The following is a 22716-nucleotide window of genomic DNA, read 5'->3' on the forward strand; positions in this document are numbered from 1 at the left end:
CGGAACAGATTTTTTAAGCAATAGGCATCATACACTTACCGACTTTGTAAACGGTGATAGAGGAAAACTGTCCATCATTACACTACACGACTGAGGATAATACACTAGCAGACTTTGAAGTCGACAGGATCACAACAAACTCATGCAGAAACATGCCTTGTTGCTAGGAGATGCGTAACAAATGAAAATATGCGTTCTAAAATCGACTGAAAATATCAAACTTATTTGATATTCTCTGACTGGATGGAATCAATGTCTGAAGCTAAAAAATCAGAGTCTGTGACAATCATACGCTACGCGATTTTCTATTGAATCTGTCAACTCAAATCTGCAGACTTGCTCTGATTTTCAGCAACTAGCCTCAACTTCTCCAGACTGTAAATCGGTGGAAAATCGGGGCAAAAAATCATGTAGTGTAGGCTTAACCCTGCAGTCTATGCTGTTGTTTACATCCGATTATGGTCAGTATAGGTGTGTTCATGCCATATCGGAATTCCCGAAATTATGAGGTTCCAACTTGGAAAAAGTGTTCACATTCTCGTAGAACTTGTTATTACAACTTGTGAACTGGGAGTCTTCTCAGAGCTAGACTTGTACCACATTACCGCTGTACCGCCTGACCAGCATAAGCTCTGTTTAGGCGTTGATATTGTTGCCATAGAAACGCCACGTGTTGTCATCTAAACAGTAATTGCATGGGCATGGAATGCAGCATATGACCGCGCATCCGGGTAACTGACCAAATCGTGACGTAACTGCAAACCCTCTAACTACTAGAACCTATTAGCATTAGTGGATCACCGACTCACTGTCATTACTGATAGTTACTAGAGACTACAATTTGCTAGCTAGCCATACTTTCATCATGTAAACGCGTATTGCCTGGTTTCATAATTTACAAAAAACAGCTATTTGACAATTCAGAGAGGCGGCAGCTTTCCCGTGAGGGGGCGTGGTTTTCGCGCCAAAAGCGGACACGCCCCCAGCGTTTGAGAACAGCCTGTTTCTTTTAATCAAAATGTATCAGCCATTGTAAACTGTAATACTTATTATGCAGCCAAACACGATTATTATTACAATTTTGTATAACCATATTTTATCAACACCGTTAGAAAATATATTTGGCACTGTCCCTGTCCAGGCCTACAAACATTCACATGTCTGTCTTTCTTTTTCCCTGCAGTCCTCCCTCTTCCTCATCCTCTGGAAGGAAACCCCCTCTTTCCTGTTCTGTAGGCCAGCAGCCACATAAAGTTTCCTCTCCTCAAACTATCTCATTTCCTGCGGAGGATTCACATGTTCTTGCCCCAAACGCACTCTGGAGTACAGGACAGGTAGTGTGGTTGTGAGAATCTCAGTGTAGGATATTGCACTGTGCATATATATTATGACTGAGACATACAGGCGCATCACAAAGATACAGGTGGTGTACAACTCTGCTGAACTATATTTAACAAGTATGGACATGTCTTAGTAATCTGTATCTGTGAATAAATTTTTTTTTGTTCACTTGAATGCAGACTGAGTTTGTAATCAAGCAAAACAGCTAACATTTTTTTCAGCCTGAAGAAGACTCAATGAAATTCTCTGAATACAACAGTTTTAAAATAGGCTACTCGTCGTGTAATATTTCATTAAGCGGTAAGCACAAACTAGACCAAGCAAACGGTGCACTACATAAACTTTTATGCTAAACGTTCCTTATTTGTCAATTTATATTAAGCTATAGTGTTAGAGGGCAGTTAACAATACAAAAGGTAGGCTAGATGTTCTATAACTGCCTTAATTATTTACCAACACACAGTTTCTCGTGAGCACAAGCTTTGTCTGCCATGAATCTGACAGACGTTTAATCGTCACGACAGTGATTTTGCGCTGCCCTCTGCCGACTGAGTTTTGCAATAACGCCAGGGTAAAAAATGCTAATGATTTTAGATATGATGAATCAATGCTGTCGGAATTTTATTGAGAATCAGGTGCAATTAAAAAGTGTATTGTGTATTACTGGGCGATTAGCTATTATATTCCCTAATTACCGGTTCTCTAAGATACTCAGCGTTACATAAAATACTATTAATTTTTAACTTAATTTACTATTATCTTTAAGTCCGCCATGTTTAACAGCATTTAATAGACTAGCTTATCATATTAAGGTCAAAATTCCTTCATACATGATTTATTATTATGTATAGCTATTATAAATAGCCTAGTGGAAAGAAGAACCACGTTTTGGCTTCAAGATGAATGGTACTTTTCTTTACTTAATGTAGCCTAGCATAAGAAACTTTGACTGGGATTTTGAAATGAATTTCCAACGAAAGATACAGAGAATGAACACATTTTCCATTAACCTGAAAACACATTTTGCTTATGTTTTCCCTTTTCACTTTTATTTGTTTATTTTTGTTTGTTTGTTTAAGTGGCCAATAGGCTATTTCTTCTTACACTTACAGTCAAACCGAAAATGATTCAGACACCATATATATTTTTTATTTGTTTACTAGGACACTACAGTTCATTTATGTGAGAATAGCAAAATAATGTAGACTGTATCATATTATACCCAAAAATTCTTCATACAGTGAACTGCCAGTAATATTGATAAAAAAAAAATTAAAAAAATTGGGACCAAAAATATGTGTTGCTTAAGCGTTTTTAGTAATTGATCGACAAAGTATTGATAGTTGTATACATATTATACAAACTGATTGTAATCCATTACATAACTTTCTATCAAAGTTATGACATTATCAAGATGGATTTGTTTTGACAGATTTAAGTTCTTGAGTTCTTGTAATATTTTATTACCATTTCTAAAGCGAATAAATTGTGATAATGTGACATTTTTACAAATGTGTTCGTCGTCCAATGTGATTTGTTTCTGGATTAAAATGATGTGTAATTAAAAAATGAGAGTACAGGAAATTTGCAGCCTTGCAATAAACAATTTCATGTCAGTTGCGTCATGTTAAGTAAGGAGATCGCTTAGCTCGCTGTGGAAACTGAAAGTGAAAAGCTCTGTATATAAACAAAGCCCTGTAACAATAATTTCCGCCCACTCCAATTGTGTCATCACCAACGGGTTGATGATGTCACCCTAAACACCAATCACATAGCCGTGCATAACGCTAGACGAAATAATACGCTATAATAACCAATAATTAATTCTATTCATTTGTTTTGTAAATATTGGCATGCATCATATTTATGATTTCATTGCGTCTACATATAGTGATAGTGGATGAAAGTCCCAATTTGTTTTCAAGATGAGGAAACGAACGCCATCCATCTCATTGTGTTTTCAAGGTGATAAAACGAAAGCCCCGCGCTTGCAAATTTTGTAGGGTAATTCTAATAGTTTTTTTTTTTTTTTTTTTTTTGGAGAACAATATATAGCCAGAGTCTTGACATGTCCTTATCCTAGTAGTCATATCGTTGTACAACTCTCAATACAAGTTGCCACAATGAGAACTTTGTTGTATTTTCTGTGGATTATCATGTCTTCGTCCCTGTTTGTAGAATCCATTATTCAAGAGCAGAGAACAATTAATCTTCTTCATGAACTGGTGAGACTATCTATCTATCTATCTATCTATCTATCTATCTATCTATCTATCTATCTATCTATCTATCTATCTATCTATCTATCTATCTATCTATCTATCTATCTATCTATCACTTCTAAAAAAGTGTTAAGCCATATCTACAACAGTGTGCTATGGAACAGTAATATATTAACGAATATTTACTAGATTTAGAAGAAAGTTACTGAATTAACAATAAAACAATCTAATTGTATTAATGTGAATTCACATTCATCTTGAATGTTAAAATGTTAACATCGTATTAGTATAAATACTAAGAGCAATGAATATTTATAATGGTAATGAATAGTGTTTTCCTTAAGGCTTTCCTTATGAAAATTTTTTTGTTCAATACACCTTAATGGTTAAATGTTTTTTAACAAAGGCATGGTCGCAATATCTAATAGCCTATATGTATTTACTGGCTGAAAAAGTCAACCTCTTTCTCTCTCTCTCTCTCTCTCTCTCAAAGGGTCATAAAACATGTCCAGCTGAAGTGGAAAATGCGATGTCTAATCGGTTCAGGAATATTGGGCACTTAAAGGTAGGCAACAATGTAAAAATACGGGACACAGAAATGTTACATCCTGGAGATCATAAATTGCAGCCTCACTCAAATTCAGCTGCTTTTAATTGAATTTAAAGAACTCGATTTGCTGGTTCAGGAGATTGATCTCCGGAAATATTTAGCACTCTTGTTGTTATAGGCTACATCCTGTTGGTTTGACAATGTATATTTGATCCTTTTTTTCTTTTTTTCTTTTCTTTTTTTCACGTGGACAGAAACAAGAACTACCTCAGGCACTGAAGATATCATATAACTCTACCTTTGAGCTCTTCAAGAAGAAAACAAACCACTGCCATTGGATTAACTATGAGTTCCGAGAACTAATGGGACACCTCGCCAGCCAAGCTAAATCGTATATGGTAAGTTAGTAGTTGCGCTGAGTCAACTAGCCTATGACTTTCAATATTTACAATTCTGGACGTTAATTGTTATTAGACGTTAATCGTTATCGTTAATATCTAGGTCCCGGTGATGAGCTCTGCGCTTGAGACGTTGGTTGAGGACTTCAGGCAGCTCGACCAGTTTGTCACACAACAGGTGAGAAGCTTTGTAAACGGTACGGAAATAAATAACGAAAAGGCTTAGAATGTGTTCATAATGACTTTTTCTTTCCGACAGAATTCCAGCTGCTGCGCGTGGGAAACTGTGCGCCAGGAGATTCTGTTCATCATGGGACGCTTCAAAAAACTGACTAGAAGAAAACACTTTTAATGGAGTACATGACTTGAATTAAATGTCCATAATTTATTAATACGCTAATTTTATTGTTTTTATTTTTCATTTTCCATTGAAGTCGATGTGGTAAAATGAACCAATGGATTTTCCAGATTAATGAATGTTAACGACTCTGGGTTTATGCTATTTATGAACACATTTATTAGAACAACTAATCTAGACTACACTAAAAAGTTTACAATAAGTGAACTTTATTGTCTTTATTTTATTTAACAAACAAGGGAATGTGTTATTATTACTATGAAGGAATGTTTCGTTTACATGTTGATTGTAACAGACAATGAATGTCTAAATGTCTTTGTAGCAAATGTGTGGACGTGTGCATTTGTCACTTGACCAGTGTTCACAAAAATAAATAAATAAATGCTTAAAAATGTACATTGTCTCTCAAATCGGTGTCATTATGTCATTATACACTGCAGTCAAAAGCTTTTGTACAATAAGATTTTTTATGCATTTATTCGATCCAAAACACAGCAAAAACTGTACAATTGTGAAATATTTTTACTATTTAAAATAACTCTTTTCTTTTTGGATATCTTTAAAATGTAATTTACTTCTGATATTTAAAAGCTGATTATTTAGCCTCATTATATTTCAGTCACATGATCCTTCAGAAATCATTCTAATATTCTGATTTGCTGCTCAAAAACATTTACTATTATTATTATTTTATGTTGAAAACAGCTATAGATCTTTGGATCTTTCTATTAATCAAAGAATCCTGAAAAAAGTACTCATCAATATTGATGATGATAATAATAATAATAATAATAATAATAATAATAATAATAATAAATAAATGTTTCTTAAAAAGCAAATCAGCATATTAGAATGATTTCTGAAGGATCATGTGACTCTAAAGTAATGATGCAAACATTTTAGCTTTGAGCAGGAATAAATTACGTTTAAAAATATATAAAAAATAATGCTAAATGCATGCTTGGTGAGCAGAAGAGACTAATTAAAAAAAAACAAACAAAAAAAAAACATTAAAATATTACTGTCCAAAAACTTTTGGCTGGTAGTGTATGTCTATATTATCTATATTATGTCTACGTTGTCACATTTTTTAATTATTTTCCAGGGTGGGTTTATTTTTTTAAATTTGATATATTTTGAAAGAATTCGGTATAGACATATTATACTAAAAACAAAACATTTAAACATGAAAATGTAGTCATTTTGAACGGAAAAATGTTTAACGCGTTATCTATATTTATGCGATTTATTTACTTTCCATCAATCATTTGAGCATTACACAAAACATTTTATAAATATATAAATAATAGGAGGACGACGAATAAAAAGTAGTTTAATTTAGTTGTTCAGATTTAGTTTGCATTGCTTTACATGGCTCTGATCTCATACAATATTCGACAGAAAAGGTCAAGGCGACAGCTGTGGTCGAAAACATCAAACACTGGTATCGATGAGTGAACAACCCACTCTCACGCAAAGGTTTTCTCTGGTAACTTTCTATAATTCCTTCACTTTTAATGATAGATCTAACACGTAAACAAAATGTGTGCTGTGAGAACTTTCTTCGCTGTTACTTTTGTTCCGTGTCTCAAACTGCGGTCAAAATATGAAACCTTTTTGTGCTTCAATTCATGCGGATATTCATAAACAAATGATGTTTAGAAACTGCTAATCTTGCCATCTACAGGCAAAAAGGTGTAACATCTTAAAAAGTGCTTCAAAGTTCTCTAAATATAATCACGCATGGGTATTGATTGGTTAAATATGTTTTATGGGATAAAAAAAAAAAGTGGAATTCAGAGTAACAATAAAACAATCAACTTCGCACTCGGTAATAACGAACCAGAGAAAATCACTGTGGCGCGAATAGCCTGCATTTAAACAAAACAAAACACAAATAAAAATACACTTTCAAAAATACACTTACACTTAATAGACACTTTCAGCTCTGTTTATTTAAATATGCACTCCTAACAGTTTCATCGATGGTTTATTAATGTAGTATTTGTCTTGTGATTGTCATACTATTTGATTACTAGTGATTAGCAAGCAAGCAAACAAGTGATTAGCTGGTTGATCAGCTATTTTTTTTTTACCTTAACAATACTGAATTTTTAATAATAAATTATTTTCCATAGAAAATGCAACAAAATATTATAACACAGCAACAGCAACAAAGAAAGAAGCTCGAAATTAGCTACCTGATCCAAAACACTGCTATATAGTAACAGCATAACCTGTTTTGAAATAATATAATAATGCCTACATTTTAATAATATACCTATTCTTTTCCACAGAAAATGCTACAACATATTTTAACAACAACAATTTAACAAGTAGCCTAAACAAAATACAGAAAGATGCTGGAAGTAAATATTATTTTGATAAACTGATGATCAATGCCAGCCTATTTTTCTTGTGTAGTGACAAAGGATGAGTAATTGAATTTCACTACACGAAGAGAAAGTGCGGTGAAATCCAGTGCGAGAGATTGTATGAGGTTGCGTCAGCACGTTGCGTAAAGCGTAACATTACGTCTCAAACAGAAAGTATTCTTCTGTAGGCTAAACCCGCATGTATAACCCCCTTCTCGATTGGAAAGCGACCTTGAAATACTTTGGAATCGGGTAATTATTTTGAGCCGTGGGATTGCTTTAACTTATATTGAACTTGCTGATATCATTAATGTATGTGTTAACATTACATGTTAAGTTTGTGTGCGCTTTGCGCTGGTGTCTAGTAGACTGAAGACGATCCAAGATTAAACTCGAATTACATTTTCTTTTCACTTCTTTTCTAAGTACAAACGTATTGCTTTTTAAAGTATGTTTGATCATTTATAGCAGATCAGATGAGTTATTTTGTATAACCTAATAGCTAGTCTATGGGCATTGCCCGAACAGGCTACAACTAGAAAGTGAAAGTGAGACGGATAGGAAAGCCTGCATAGCCTAGTGCGTTTTCCCTTTCCATACTCCCGAATAAAATCCAGCACACTGCACAATGTCCGCACAACATTCTCTCGAGCGACACAGTAGAAAGCTACTGAATGTATACAATGATGAAACAAGCTCAAATGTGGACGTATATTTTTGTGACATTTTTTACTCTGCAGAGTCAGTGCTCCGCTTGCAAATGGCTCGGTCGATACGGGACGGTGAGCAGCGAATCTCTGAGTCTTCTTAGGGAAATGGTAAGTAGCCTGTTTATAAAGCTTCATCATTTATTTGTGAATGTTCATCAGACGACATTAGACTGCTGCGCAATACAGCCATAGGCATTTTCTGCACGCCCTTACGACTCTAAAGTAGATATTTATGCAACATATTTGTTTTTGTCTTAGAAATATCTATTTGTTCAATCAACCGTACAAATTTATTTCCGCTATTTGGAATAAGCGTGTTTTTACTATTAAGGGATGCTGTCACGTTTAGTATGATTCGTTCAGCGTTAAAAATACTCTGTGAAAGTCTTTCCATCATTATGCTGCAATTCATTCAAAGTGGTTGAATGACAAAGCGCAATGAATTAACCAATGTTACCAATCAATTTTATTGGAATTAAGTCACGTTTTTGAACAATTACGTGTAGATGGATGAACAGCTAAACTACAAATTGTGCTCTGTCTTATAGGGTGAACAATATCCCAACAATATCAAGGTGCCATTTCCAGGACCCCTGTACAACTTCATAGACAATGCTAAGGTTTGTACATTTTTATCTCTGATTGAACACAGAGGGCAAACATTTCATATATAAAACCTATGCTATCAAAATTAAATGTAGACAAAGGATTTCAAGATCTTACAAAATCTTACAAAACTTGCATAGATCACAACAGTGTTTATTTTGGACCAGTTACCTACACATAGCATTATGTCTCCTTACAGGTGGAGGACCAGGTGAAGTTTTTGGTCTTGACCTTAGATCATATCATCAACCTCATGGATGCCAGAGAGCAGATGAATTCAGTGCACTGGAACGCAACGACGGTGGAATATTTCCTAAAAGTCCTGCACAGGCAGTCATCCGAGCTTAAAGAATGTGTAAGTCTTTTTTGAAAGTACTTGTGCTTAGGAGAAACTGATTTCAGAATGCTGAATAATAGCAAGTTCAATCATTTTGTTACTACTGTTTTGTTATTAGTTATTTTTCTCATTGTTTATATTGTGTTTACATTTTTATCAGGTGGCCCAATACCAAAAGCCATCGCATAAGGAGTCTTACGAGTTAAGGATAAAAAGGCACTTCAAGGCTTTAAGGAAGATTTTGAAGAAAGATGTAAGTTTTATTGCATAATATGATATCACAGCTTGTAACAAAGGCATATTGCAATTGCGCTTCTGCAATGTTAATGTTGCTGAATTGTTTTCTTTCATATAAAATGCTAATTCAGTTATACACAGCTAAATATGTTTCTCTTGTGTTTTAAGAAATATAGTGCTCCAGCATGGGAGAAGATCCGGAGAGCTGTGAAATCCCACCTTCAGAGGATGGACATCATTGCGAACAACGCAAGTGTATAAGTTTAACAGACAACCAGACCTAATGAATGAAAAAAAAATGTTTGACTTGTGACACATTCCACTGAACAAAAAAAAGTTGCTTCAAACAATGCCTTACAAACAAAAACTGAAAAAAACTTAAATGATATAAAAGTATTTGTGTATTCTCATGTGTTTTTATTTCATTGCAATCAATGTAGCCTAGAATGCAATCTAGAGTAGCTGATATTGATTAATATGTTGTGCTTTAATACAGTGTTTACCATATATGTTTCCTATGAAAACTTGAAGTTACCAGATCAAACAAGCTAATTGTGTCTTGCAAATACCTGTGAAAAACTGTTCTATTTGGTTTAGGAAAGAATACGCTTCTGTGCCTAAACTATACTCAGATATTTTGCTAACTAAAAGCAATGCTATGCATTTCAAATCATGTGTTTTAATTGTCAGCCGGCCAGCATGTTGTGATGGTTGTGAAGTATACTTAAAGTGATTTATTTATCTTTGTACACAATTTTGATATGCCAGTATATTTATTGTTGTCATATTTAATGTTATTTATAGTTATTTATTTGCTCTAATTGTCATAAAATGTTTTGTACTTTCAAATAAAAATGAGTCATTGAAACTACTTGAGGTGTTTCCCTTTGTTTACTACATGCACTGAATTTCAACACATCAGTACTATGGTTTACAATGCCTTGTACTTGTCTTACTTCATCTACTTTTATGGTTCTTTAGAGATTTAAAGTTTTAAAGTTTTGTTCCCTAATTTACAGATATTTCTATAATGCAAATAGTTCACTATAATGGACATTACAAAGAGGCTTTACTCAAAGGGGGGCGCCAAAGTCATATCTGGGGCATAACATTTCTTCTGTGAGACAAAGATATTTGGGGAAAAATGGCAGTTTTTTTCCCTCAGTACAGTTTAAATCGAAAACATTTCCACAGAATAAATAAAGTCATAAGAACGAAATAAGCAATGTAGTTAAATTATGACTAAATTTGAAGTGAATTTTCAGTTAGAGCAGTCGAGATAGGAATAAAAAGCCAATTCTAATGAATTTGGGTTAGGGCTAGAAGTGATAAAGCAACGATCAGATGGGCTTGTTTACATTAATATTGCGGCATGTTGTTACGCTGAACAATATTTAGCCTAGCCTACTGTATTTGCATTCTTGTGAGGGTAGGTAGAGTTGGTTAGATGTTAAAAAACAATCTGACAGGTATCAAATTTAATCTACTTTTATTTTATGGCTTGATTTTCGCCCTGAGAAAGGCTGCAAGTGGTGTGATACCCGTGGCGATTTTATGTGAATATCTCCTGGTAAGGCCTCTCAGCCAATCAGTTTCGAGGACCAAAACGAACCGTTTCAAAACGCTTTCTTCTCATAACACTCTCCTCTTTAATTATTTGGCCAAAAGCTACGTAGTGGATGTCCGTCTTTTCTGAACTTCTTAATTGTGGGCTCAGAGCAGTTTGTTTGGAACTGTTTTTCTTTGCGGAAGCTTTACATTCTTTTGTGTGTGCAATCAAAACAACACACACGAGGGCTGTCAGGTACGGTGACGCATTGCTGCCGCACACTTATTTTTTTTCCCACTCAGCTATGTCGTTATAACGAGATCTTTTCTCGTAAAAACGACATCTTTTCTCGTAAAAACGACATAATTTTCTCGTTAAAACGACATCTTTTCTCGTAAAAACGACATAATTTTCTCGTTAAAACGACATCTTTTCTCGTTAAAACGACATCTTTTTCTCGTAATAACGACATAATATGTCATAAAAACGATCTGATGTTCCTGTTATAGATGATATGATTATGTTATGTGAGGGAGCTAAGCGTTTGTCCGCGCTGCCTTCGCCACAGTCCTGACCTAAAGGAGGATGCACGCTGCTGGAGTTATATAGAAATACACTGTTTTAATCATTTTAATGTAATGGTTTCAATTGTAGCAGCTGTTTATTAGGATTAATCTCCATACTAATTTGCCCTTAGACCCAGAGGATTTAAGATGATCAGATCAAAAGTGTTATTTCTGACTCTGAGCTTGGAATATTATTTGGATGAAAGTTTGATTTTACAAAAAATTTAAATAGTATCAGAAAATAAATTTAAAAAATGACACACGGTTTGATCGTGTTATGATTATGATGATTTCGTTCTGTTTAAAAAATGAAAATAAATAAATAAAGCCATTCAGATTTTTGTTCATGAAAGGAGTGCTTATGCTTTAATATTTGTGCGTGAGCAGCCCGGAAAAGCCACTTTTCGACTCAGCCTGTCTTTACGGTCTGTCCCATCATGCAGAATAATGTTCGTCTGATGTACCGCTCTGCAAATTAGTCACAATAACGTTTCTTTGCAAGTCTCATATATAAAGCGCACTGCACTTCTCGGGTCGGCGGTACCAGCGCGATCCCTTACATTGTGATTACAGAGCAAAGAAATATAAATGTCTGCTTTATTTTATGTACTTCCACAATAACAACAAAACGTTACAAATTGCCTTTGTAAAAATACAGGGTGCGCTCTCGCAATTTATGTCTCTCTATGCAGCTTGAAAGGTCTACTTCAATAAAAGAATCGAAAACAAAATTGTGTTTATTTAATTCGTATAAATCCAACAAGAGGTAGGTAGTAATGTACAGTCTTTCCCGTGTGAGTTCATTATCTGTAACCATTGTGCTTACACTCAGAGCCAGCGCAGCATATTTCCACAGTATAATCCAGATGAAAAACCGGATTCGTGGCTTGATTCAGCTAAAGATAAAATTTAATAATATATAATAAATAATGTATACTGTGTATATAATCATACTAAGTATCAAGACAGCCCAGGCATGTTAAATTAATATTCAAGCAATAAGCTCATGTGTTTTACCCATGAACAAAAATACGAAGAATCAAGCTTTTCGTTTTTCCGTTTCTCAAACAAAATGAAATAATAATAATAATAATAGGCTACTCAAATTGTAGCCTACTTAAATTGTTATTATGCTTATTATTATAATATTATTATTAATATTAATAACTCAAATAACTCAAATTGTTATTGTGCTTATTATTATTAGGCGTATTATTTTTTTATTATAAAATCTTATTTAAGATAATCAAAACTATTAATTCTGAATAATCACATTTTTGATTGATTTAACAGCAAATCGAAATACGAGCAGAAATAAATAGAATTCATAATAAGAAAAATATAATAATAGGCCTAATAATAATTATAGTAATAATAATAATAGGTTATTATAATAATAGATTATTATATTAATATTATAATTATTATTATTATTATTATTATTATTATTATTATTATTTCGTTTTGTTTGAGAAACAGAAAAACGAAATTAAGCTAGATTTGTTTGTATTTTTGTATTTGTATTTATTCTGCATGAGTTGAAAAATGGCTTTTCATTGCCGCCCACTTATAATTAAAGCATAGCTCTCTTTTTACCCACGGACAAAAATACTAAAAGGTAGTTATTTTTAAACTTAATTTTTTTTTTCATTCATTTTGTCCATTTTTGAAACAGAACGAAATTATTATTATCATAATACAATCAAACCGTTTGTCATTTCTATTTTATTTCTTTATAATCGTAGGCCCTATTTCAATTTTCTGTGAAATCAAACTTTCATCCAAATAATATTCCAAGCTCAGAGTTGATTATTCAGAAATAACAGTTTTGATCTGATCATCTTAAATCCTCTGGGTCTGAGGGCAGATTGGAGATTAATCCTAATAAACATGCCGCTACAACTGAAACCATTACATTAAAATTATTAAAACAGTTTATTTCTATATATAGCTGCTAGTGTATTCTAACTCCAGCAGCGTGCATCCTCCTTTATGTCAGGACTGTGGTAAAGGCAGCGCGGACAAACGCTTATAACATAACATCTCATAACATAATCAATGATTGTTATTATTAATCATATCAGATCGTATGACATAATATGTCGTTATTACGAGAAAAAGATGTCGCTTTAACGAGAAAATTATGTCGTTTTTACGAGAAAAGATCTCGTTATTACGAGAAAAGATGTCGTTTTAACGAGAAAATTATGTCGTTTTTACGAGAAAAGATGTCGTTTTTACGAGAAAAGATGTCGTTTTTACGAGAAAAGATGTCGTTATAACGACATAGCTGAGTGGGAAAAAAAATAAGTGTGCGGCAGCAATGCGTCACCGTAGTCAGGAAAGGATCCAGCCATATAATATAAAAAAATAGAGACATTATCAACGAAGAACATTATCAAGCATTGTAGGACAATGACGCCTCAGTCATCTTGAAAGGTGATTTGAGTTTCGGGAAAAGCCTGAAGTTGCAGTGCGAAAAATCTGGCCGGTGGGGTAGGTGGTGGGGGATTGAGTCACCTGGTGGTTTGATGTTTCACGAAAATCTCTACAGCAGGCATGGGTGGGCGCATGTCGTGTCGAGATAAGGCTGACCTCAAGTTGCCCATAGCTGCGGCCGTTTACGTGGCATTGCATCTCTCATCTCGCATTTTTCATATGACATGGCTGGATACTTTCCAAACAGCCCTCGTGTGTATGTATATAGGACATCAACTTTTTTGCTCACCAGCCACTAATGGTTTTCCGAAGTTACTAGCCAGATTTTTTTTGGGTAATTACATTTTATATGATAAAGGTCGACTATGGCGTAGGCTACTAAAATTTACTTGAGCTATAAATAACCACTGTATACCAAATCAAGACCATGAAATGTATAACAATAGGTCATTTTCAAATATTTAGCTCTTACAAAGATGTGTAAAGATGTGTTTTTAACGAAAACATGCAGTCTATTCCAATCATATTTCATATTCAGCGGTTGGGTTAAATGTTTACCCAGCCTTCTGGGTAGTTTTATTAAACATATACAATTTTAGCACTATATTTCTTGCTTAAAATAAGCCTAGAATATGTTGTCAATTAACATTTGTTAAAAAAATGAACATATTAATATTTTCAGTAAATTAACGTATTAATTCATTAAAAAAAAAATTAAATAGCTAAACTTAAAAAAAAAAAAAAAGATTATTAGTAAATGGTCACCTTTTGATTATTGCTGATGCCCTCTAATTATGTGTCTGATTTTTAATGTACAACCTATTTAGGGTCGCTTTTAAGCCATAGTAATTTTTAAAAAATAGTTGAGTTGAGAATAAAATTACCCAGAAGGCTCAGTTAAACATTTAACCTAACTGCTAAGTCAAAACCCAGCGCTGGGTTGTATTTAACCCAGCATTTTTTGTAGTGTTGCATACAATAAATGTAAGGCCTATAAGATTAATTGAAAAGATAAACCTATAAAGAAAAATATACTGCTAAAGATACAAGCAGATACTGTAATGCGGAGTAGAAAAAAAATCTCTGCACTAGAAAAAAAAGATTTTTTTTACTAGTGGAGTCAGGAAAATAGTTCACTTATGTAAGTGAGGATAGCAAAATAAACAGTGACATATTACACCCAAAAATTCTTCATACAGTGTATTACCAGTACAACTGAAAAATTAAGACACTTTGACCTGACCATGTTTTAACTAAGTGTTTTTTACTTTAATTGCTAATGTGGCCTTTTTACACCACAAACTGAACAAAATTAAGCATTGCTGGTAATTGGTCAACAAACTATTAATAGTTGTGTAAATATTGTCATACTAACAGTTGTCTGATTTTTGCTTCACTGTAATCCATCCCTATTAAAGGTTGTATCAGCGATTTCTAGCCTGAAGCATAAAGTGTAAAATTCAGCTTATCTTTCATCACGATCCGCTCGCTGCCTGCCCCATAAATTGTCTGTGAAAAAACCGCGTCTCTCTGGTCAGCCTAGGGTCCGAGATATGCCAAAAAAACAATCGGCACTACCAACCTTTCCACAGCAAAAACAAACATTGTTCCAACCAATCAGCGTCAGGGGTTTGGTGTTGTGGACTTTCGCTCCGCCTCCCTCACATCCCTGCACCAGTAGGAAAGTCCACAACACGAACCCCCTGACGCTGATTGGTTGGAACACTGTTTGTTTATCTGTGGTTATTGTTGATAGCGCCGATTGTTTTTTTGGCATATCTCGGACCCTAGGCTGACCAGAGAGACGCGGTTTTTTCACAGACAATTTATGGGGCAGGCAGCGAGCGGATCGTGAATAAAGGTCAGCTGAATTTGACACTTTATGTTTTAGGCTAGAAATCGCTGATACAACCTTTAAAGTTATCTGACATTATCAAGATGATTTTTTTCTGACACAGTCTAACTCTGAGTTCTCATATTTTATTACCATTTTCTAAACTATAGCGTATGGACTCTGATAATGTTAGAAATGTTGAAGGTGTCAGAATAATTTTTGATTTGACCTATACTGTCATAGGCCTAATTGTTTAGAATATTTAGAAGGCATATATATCCACTGATTCACATTTACAACTGTGTTTGCTGTGTAAAAATATGGGTCGATGTTTGCGTTGGTCTGAACAAAAACAGCAGATTGGCTTATTGAATGGCAAAATATAGCGTTTTCTTAAATGCTGTACACAAAGCAGTGCTACGCTCATAAATTCTACTTGATCAGGCATTATACTTAAGCAAGATGAAATGAAAATGCCATCAAAACCTTTCTGAAGACAGTGGTTACTTTCAGAGATACATTCATAAAAACACCAGCACTAGGCCTATTTATTCAGTGACATCACAGCCTTGTCACATTAAGCCATATTTGCCATTCTTGTCTGTACTGTAAGATTTTAGTGAAAGGCATTTCAACAACGCAATCTTTATTTCTTTCATCGTTTTATCATCAGTTTGTCTCATACAACAGGCTCAACTGTAGCTAGGTTCATGCAATTCCATGACGATAATGATAATGATGATGCATTGAAAGGAAAATTTTATTTTGTTTTAAAACAATTGCTCTGTCTCAGTTCCATAATGATGCACACAATGGTACTCCCAGAGGCTAGCTAACAGCAAATTTCAGGTAACTGCGCTTCATACGTGAACAGTGGTGAAGACGGAATATTCCGCTATTAATGATGACGGTGTGGGTATTAATGTAGTGCACACTCATTATTAGTTTTGAGTGGAACACAACCTGCCACACGCGCTGACTCGACAGAACAGAATTCATAGAGCTCGAGTACTTCGGTGTAAATGTGCTCGTGTGGTCTATGAGTGTGGGAAGTGAACTCTGCTTGCGGTAGGGCGCTGGCAGTTATGATACGCTTGTGATGCGGGGTGGTGCGACACCTCGAATGGGAGCTTCGCTTTCCAAATGTCTGAGTAAATGATTTTCTCTTAACGGGGTTAAGAAAGAAAGAAAATCAACCGTTCATTCATAGAAAGAACTGGGACTTGCCGGCTTCGAGTTGCGAGTGAAAAGTGAAAATGCCACTGAGGCGCGAGTAATCTAGCCTACCACCATGCGGTCTCTTGATAACGATGACATATCCTGGCCATTGTTTAATCCATGTAATGAAAACACCTTCAAGCAAAAAGACATTTATAGTTACATAAGTTACATAATTCAGTCATTCAAACGAAAGCGCTGTCTGTATCTTCCCTCATTATTTCTTCAACGTGAAACTCGTGAACTTTCTTCCATTTTACGGTTTTTGTGTGTTTAGGGTTAACCCATTAGAAACCCAAGATGGCAATACTACTGATATCCAAATATCTAATTCACAAATAGCGTACACTAATTATCGTTTTCTTAATAAGATACTTAAGATTATTTAGATGTAAGGACAACATTAGTGTTGTGTAATCTTATCTAACAGAAAAATACATTGTTATATTCGTTTTATAACAAAATGCATATTAAAACATGACATTCATTTTAAAGAATTATAGCACAATCACACTTTTCCATTAAAGCATTTCACAAAACGAAGTTCGGCATGACAATATGAAACAATAGAAATATTGTTTAAAATAAAACACGGGCTGTCAGACGTTGTAAAACATGCTCATAGTTAAGATGAACTTCTGTTGCGACTGACCAACTTTTCTCAACTCTTACTTGTTTGCAGTTTTTGATTGATATTTTATATTTTGTGCCCAGCGGAATGAGATTAGATAGATAGATAGATAGATAGATAGATAGATAGATAGATAGATAGATAGATAGATAGATAGATAGATAGATAGATAGATAGATACCACATCCTCATTAACCACAGCAAAGGGGAGAGATGCGCAGAGGGAAACAGCAAAGCGATGCGATGCGCTGCGGTTTAGTTATACAAAAAATCCAGAGACGATTAGTTTCTTTCCATTCATCACTGCAGTATTAGTATAAAAACGGACCATTAGCATCTATGTCTTCAGTAATATCAGGCGATTTTCAGGAGGTTTCATCACTGTTTGTGACCGAGTGCTATTTTACAACTCCATTTTTTTTTACTTTAAACATAATCTTTCTAATCTTTTTGCTTTTTGGTCACATATTAATATAATGGCACTTTGGAAATGTATCGCTTTACTGTGTCCATTTCTTTTTTTCGCCCAAATTTGTTCAATGCCCACACACTGCACACTACGGCTGGGACTCGTGAAAACAGCTCACAGACTACTTGATAATATGGTAAGTTATTTTTTTTTTTTCGGTTGATTTTCATTACTTTACCTGTTGTTCATATTTCGGTTATCTTATGTTCTGCCTTTCCTTAAAGGGAGGTCTTTTTCCTCGTGAATGCTTGAAAGAAAACGTCAAAATAACCTTCCCGAAATCTGCACTTCAATCAAATGACTCCAAACAGGTGAACTAGCAAAACATTAACATCAATATTAGTCATTCCATGCATATTAGCTCCATGACTGTCTAAATGTGTCTGTTGAATACTACTGGCTGGAACCCAGAATGATGTGTTTTTTATGTTTACTTTACAGAACATTGGTGTAGAAAAGGCAAAGTATACAATCATGGAGCACATTGACTACCTGTTTATAAACGATAGTCACCCAGCATCCTGGAAGAAAGTGGAGGACTTCCAAAATATAGTTTATCGTTTAACTCTCCATTACAAATGTGTAAGGGAATCATACATTTCATTTTTACATACGATTTTATAGATGCATATATGAACATGCCTGTGAGACTGTCTTATATTTTTCATCCGTGTGTAGATTATGGAGAAGAAGCAGCGTCCCGTGGATGATTTTCCCACAAGAGAAGATGCACTGAAAACCTACTTTGATAAACTGGCCACTTTCCTCAGAAACAAGGTACACCAGACCAGACCTCACTGTTAAGCATTAAAAAAATGTGGTCTACAAAGCATTCTTAACAAATTGCTGTCATTGTAGCCTATATCCTATAACAATGTGCTGTCTTTTTTCTCCTTCAGAACTACAGTACCTGCGCCTGGGAGGTGGTTCGAAAGGAGCTCCTGCATGTTCTTACATTAACGCTTGAACTTAAAAAAATCAGTTAAATGATTAACCGAAAGATTAATTATTAGTTTTTCGTAAACTATTTATTTATTTATTTATTTATTTATTTATTTATTTATTTATTTATTTATTTGCCTGATTAATTCATTTTTGGAATTATGATAATGATTATGTAAAATGATTATACTGAACACTCAATAAAACTGAAGACACTGAAGTTCATATCTCTGAGTATAATTTACATTTACAAGCATGTTGTAAATATATTCGTAACTATGACCCTGGACCACAAAATCAGTCGTAAGGTTCAATTTCTTGAAATTGAGATGTATACATCATCTGAAAGGTGAATAAATAAGCATTCCTTTGATAAATGGAAACCAATATTTGGTCGAGATGCAACTTTGAGGGTGCAAAAAAATCTAAATATTAAGGAAATCGCATTTAAAGTTGTCCAAATGAAGTTCTTAGCAATGCATATTACTAATCAAAACGTTTTTATATATCTACGGTAGGAAATTTACTAAATATCTTCATAGAACCTGATCTTTACTTAATTTCCTGATGATTTTTGGATTAAAAGAATAATCGATCATTTTGACCCATACGATGTATTTTTTGGCTATTGCTACAAATATACCCGTGCAACTTGAGACTGGTTTTGTGGTCCAGGGTCACATATATTCTCTACCAATACATGTTTTTGCCTTTCTTTGTGTATTTTTAAAAATATAAAATGCATTTAAAAATCAACAATGAACAGTTTACAATTAATGCTGCATTTTCAGACCTGGGACAGTCTTGCTTACGCACTTTCTGTCGCGTGCACTTGCAAGCGGCTAGAACCGCAGGTCCTTTGGGTTTAACTTTTATCAAGGCCAAAAGTGGGCTGCTAGGCTATATCACTCCATTAATTCGAAAAACGTTGTGTTGTGTTGCTCTCAATATTTATTATAGGTGGCGTCCCAAGTCGCGTATTAATGCATTATTATATGCCGTTTTTAGTATAGTGTGGTTAGTGTGTTCACACCGAAAATTCCATTGAAGCAAAAGTGCCCTCAAATGCCCATATGATGGGCACTTATTAACCAAAAAAGAAAGTGTGGCATGTTGGACAATTCATGCACTCAACTGTGGCGGCTGTATATATATGGATATATTTTTTGGTTTATGTCACATGATATTCTGGGAAAATTACGGTGTTATTTCAAGTATTGATTGATTGATTTACCAAAATGTCTTTTTATGAATGTGTCAAGCGTCAAGCTGGGACAACATGTTACTTTAATTAGCAATTAAATTAATTTGTGACCCTGGACCACAAAACCAGTCATAAGGGTAAATCTTTTGAAATTTAGATTTATACATAATCTGAAAGCCAAATAGATAATCTGTTAGAATAGGACAATATTTGGTCAAAACACTGTTTAAAAATCTAAATATTGAGAAAATCGCCTTTAAAGTTGTCCTTTAACGTTGAAATGAAGGTATTAGCTATACTATATTAATGGAACATGATCTTTATTTAATATCCCAATGATTTTTTGGCATGAATAAAAAAATCGATAATTTTGACCCATAGAATATTGTTGAATTGCTGCTTACAACTGGTTTTGTGGTCCAGGGTCACATTTATAATCTATTTTGGCCCAAACAATAATTCAGGAGATCGCACTCTCATAATGTGATAGGGCAATTTAGTAAGCATATATGGCGTGCTGTCCAGGGGGAGGGCTCCGAGCTCGGAATGGAAATAGAACCCAAACCCCCCAGAGGTGAGTTGGCTGTATAGGAATTGTTCTTGTTAATGTGATTGGCTGACGAGCTCCACCTGGGCCAGATTGATTATCGGATCTTGCTCCTCCCGAACCTTGTTAATGAAACATCATTTAATTGACATTTTTAAATAAAAAATAGACAGATAGGCCTAGCTATGTTTTTCATCACTGACAGTCTTTTACACAAAACAGAGAAGCTCAGCAGTTACAGCTTTGGAACTTGACTTGACATTTACATTCCTGTTTGACTAAGGACATATGCTTGCGTATGCGCCGCTGAAAAGTGACTAACGCGGAAGCGCAGAGGAGAGAGCTAAACTAAACACGGTCACGAATTAAAAGCACAAGGGTGGGTAAGTAAATCATGGGGTAATGATGAAATATTTTATGTAGCCTATATAAAACAATTCAGGAAGATACTTTGTATGTTTTTGAAAGTTAGTTTGTCTCATAAGAGAGCCAGGTGCATTTGAAGGCCTCAAGGCCAAACTCACTGTTTAGGTCTCATGGCCTAAGTGACTGTGTGTACAGAAGGAAGTGCCAGAGACGGGAGATTTCACAGGATGTGATAGTGCTGAACTAGATAATGCCTGTATTTCTCATTAAAATCCTGACAGCTCAGTCTTGCAACCTTGGTTACCCGGAAAGTGGTTATCTTCTAAAAGAAAGTCTCTCAGGTGCTTTTCTCTCAGAAATAAGGGTGCAAAAGCTGTCACTATTCCTTTTCAAAAGGTACACTTTTTACCTATTAGGTTCTAATATGTATACTCTAAGTACTAATACCAAAGTGGACTCTTTAGGTACAAATATGTACCTTTTGAAAAGATACCACCCCATTGACAGCTTTTCTACCTTTATTTTTGAGAGTGTACAATGAAAAAAAGCATTATGAAAACTCATAAACAACTGTGGAAAAGCACTGGAGATGATGTACAACAAGTGATCTGTATGCTCACATAACAAAAATGTACAAAGATGGTATACTGGACACAAAACAATTCAGATGTTCTGCAGGCATCTTGGCTTTGTTGTCTTCTTGCAATAAAGTGGCATTTTGACTTCTGAAACTCTGCCTCCTTAACATTGTGCTTTGCAAGACAAAGAAGACTTTTTCCACACATTTTTGGGTGAACTATCCCTTTAACTGACATCTTGATGCTTACAATACAATACAATACAATACAATACAATACAATACAAACAAACAAACAATAAAAAGTAAGGAAATAAAGAAAGCTTGAATATATAAAGAAGATGAGATTATTGAACATTCATATACTGTATTTGTGACTAGTGCAATGCATAATATTATGATGTCATGCTGTATATACTGTACAACAAATTTGCATTTGTTCTAGACATAGAAATAGAGAAAAACAGGATGTTGTTTTGCAGCAATGTACAAACACAGGATATGTGGTTAAAGCGTGATCGCTAGAATAGGTCTATTCGGATCTCGTCTCATAATATCTGCTAAAAGTAGAAATAGCTTCTGCTGGAACAAACAGCGCATATAGAGTCACAAATGTGAGAGGTCACATCATCAACGTGTAAGGTCAGGTTTGAGAAAGAGAGATGGAGTTAAAATATCAGCCTTACTCTTTCACAAGAAGTGGTGTAGACTATCATATGTTAATATTTCATATTCAGAACATATCATCCATCTTTCTTCCCCCTTAAATCACATTTATTATTAATTTATTCTATACTTAAAGCTTACCTAAAGGGGTAGTTCACTTTCAGAACAAGAATTTACAGATACTCACCCCCTTGTCATCCAAGATGTTTATGTCTTTCTTTCTTTAGTCGTAAAGAAATTGTGTTTTTTGAGGAAAACATTTCAGGATTTCTCTCCATATAATGGACTTCTATGGTGCCCCTGAGTTTGAACTTCCAAAATGCAGTTTAAACGCAGCTTCAAAGTGTTCTAAATGATCACAGCAGAGGAAGAAGGGTCTTATCTAGCAAAACGATTGGTTATTTTCTAAAAACATTTACAACTTATATACTTTTTAATCTCTAATGCTCGTCTTGCCGAGCTAGACAAGATGAGCATTTAAGGTTAAAAAGTATATAAATTGTAAATTTAAAAAAAATAAATAAATAACCCATCGTTTTGCTATAAGACCCTTTTTTCCTCGGCTGTGATCGTT

The 22716-nt window shown here is 34.5% G+C and overlaps 2 protein-coding genes across 2 annotated transcripts; both read left to right on the forward strand.

Annotated features, from left to right (window-relative positions):
* The first annotated feature begins 7527 nt into the window (after window positions 1-7527).
* ifnphi1 (interferon phi 1) lies at window positions 7528-10005 on the forward strand. The gene is made up of 5 exons (XM_073833459.1): window positions 7528-8062; window positions 8503-8574; window positions 8760-8915; window positions 9058-9150; window positions 9303-10005. Exons 1-5 carry the CDS (start codon window positions 7919-7921, stop codon window positions 9393-9395), a joined length of 558 nt encoding a protein of 185 aa, XP_073689560.1. The 5' UTR covers window positions 7528-7918; the 3' UTR covers window positions 9396-10005.
* A 7842-nt stretch (window positions 10006-17847) lies between these two features.
* ifnphi2 (interferon phi 2) lies at window positions 17848-18826 on the forward strand. Its single transcript, XM_073832744.1, has 5 exons — window positions 17848-17976; window positions 18065-18151; window positions 18282-18422; window positions 18519-18617; window positions 18740-18826. Exons 1-5 carry the CDS (start codon window positions 17848-17850, stop codon window positions 18824-18826), a joined length of 543 nt encoding a protein of 180 aa, XP_073688845.1.
* Window positions 18827-22716: the final 3890 nt, after the last annotated feature.

The sequence above is a fragment of the Garra rufa genome, chromosome 1 (genome assembly GCF_049309525.1).
Source record: "Garra rufa chromosome 1, GarRuf1.0, whole genome shotgun sequence".
NCBI classification, from domain to species: Eukaryota; Metazoa; Chordata; class Actinopteri; order Cypriniformes; family Cyprinidae; genus Garra; species Garra rufa.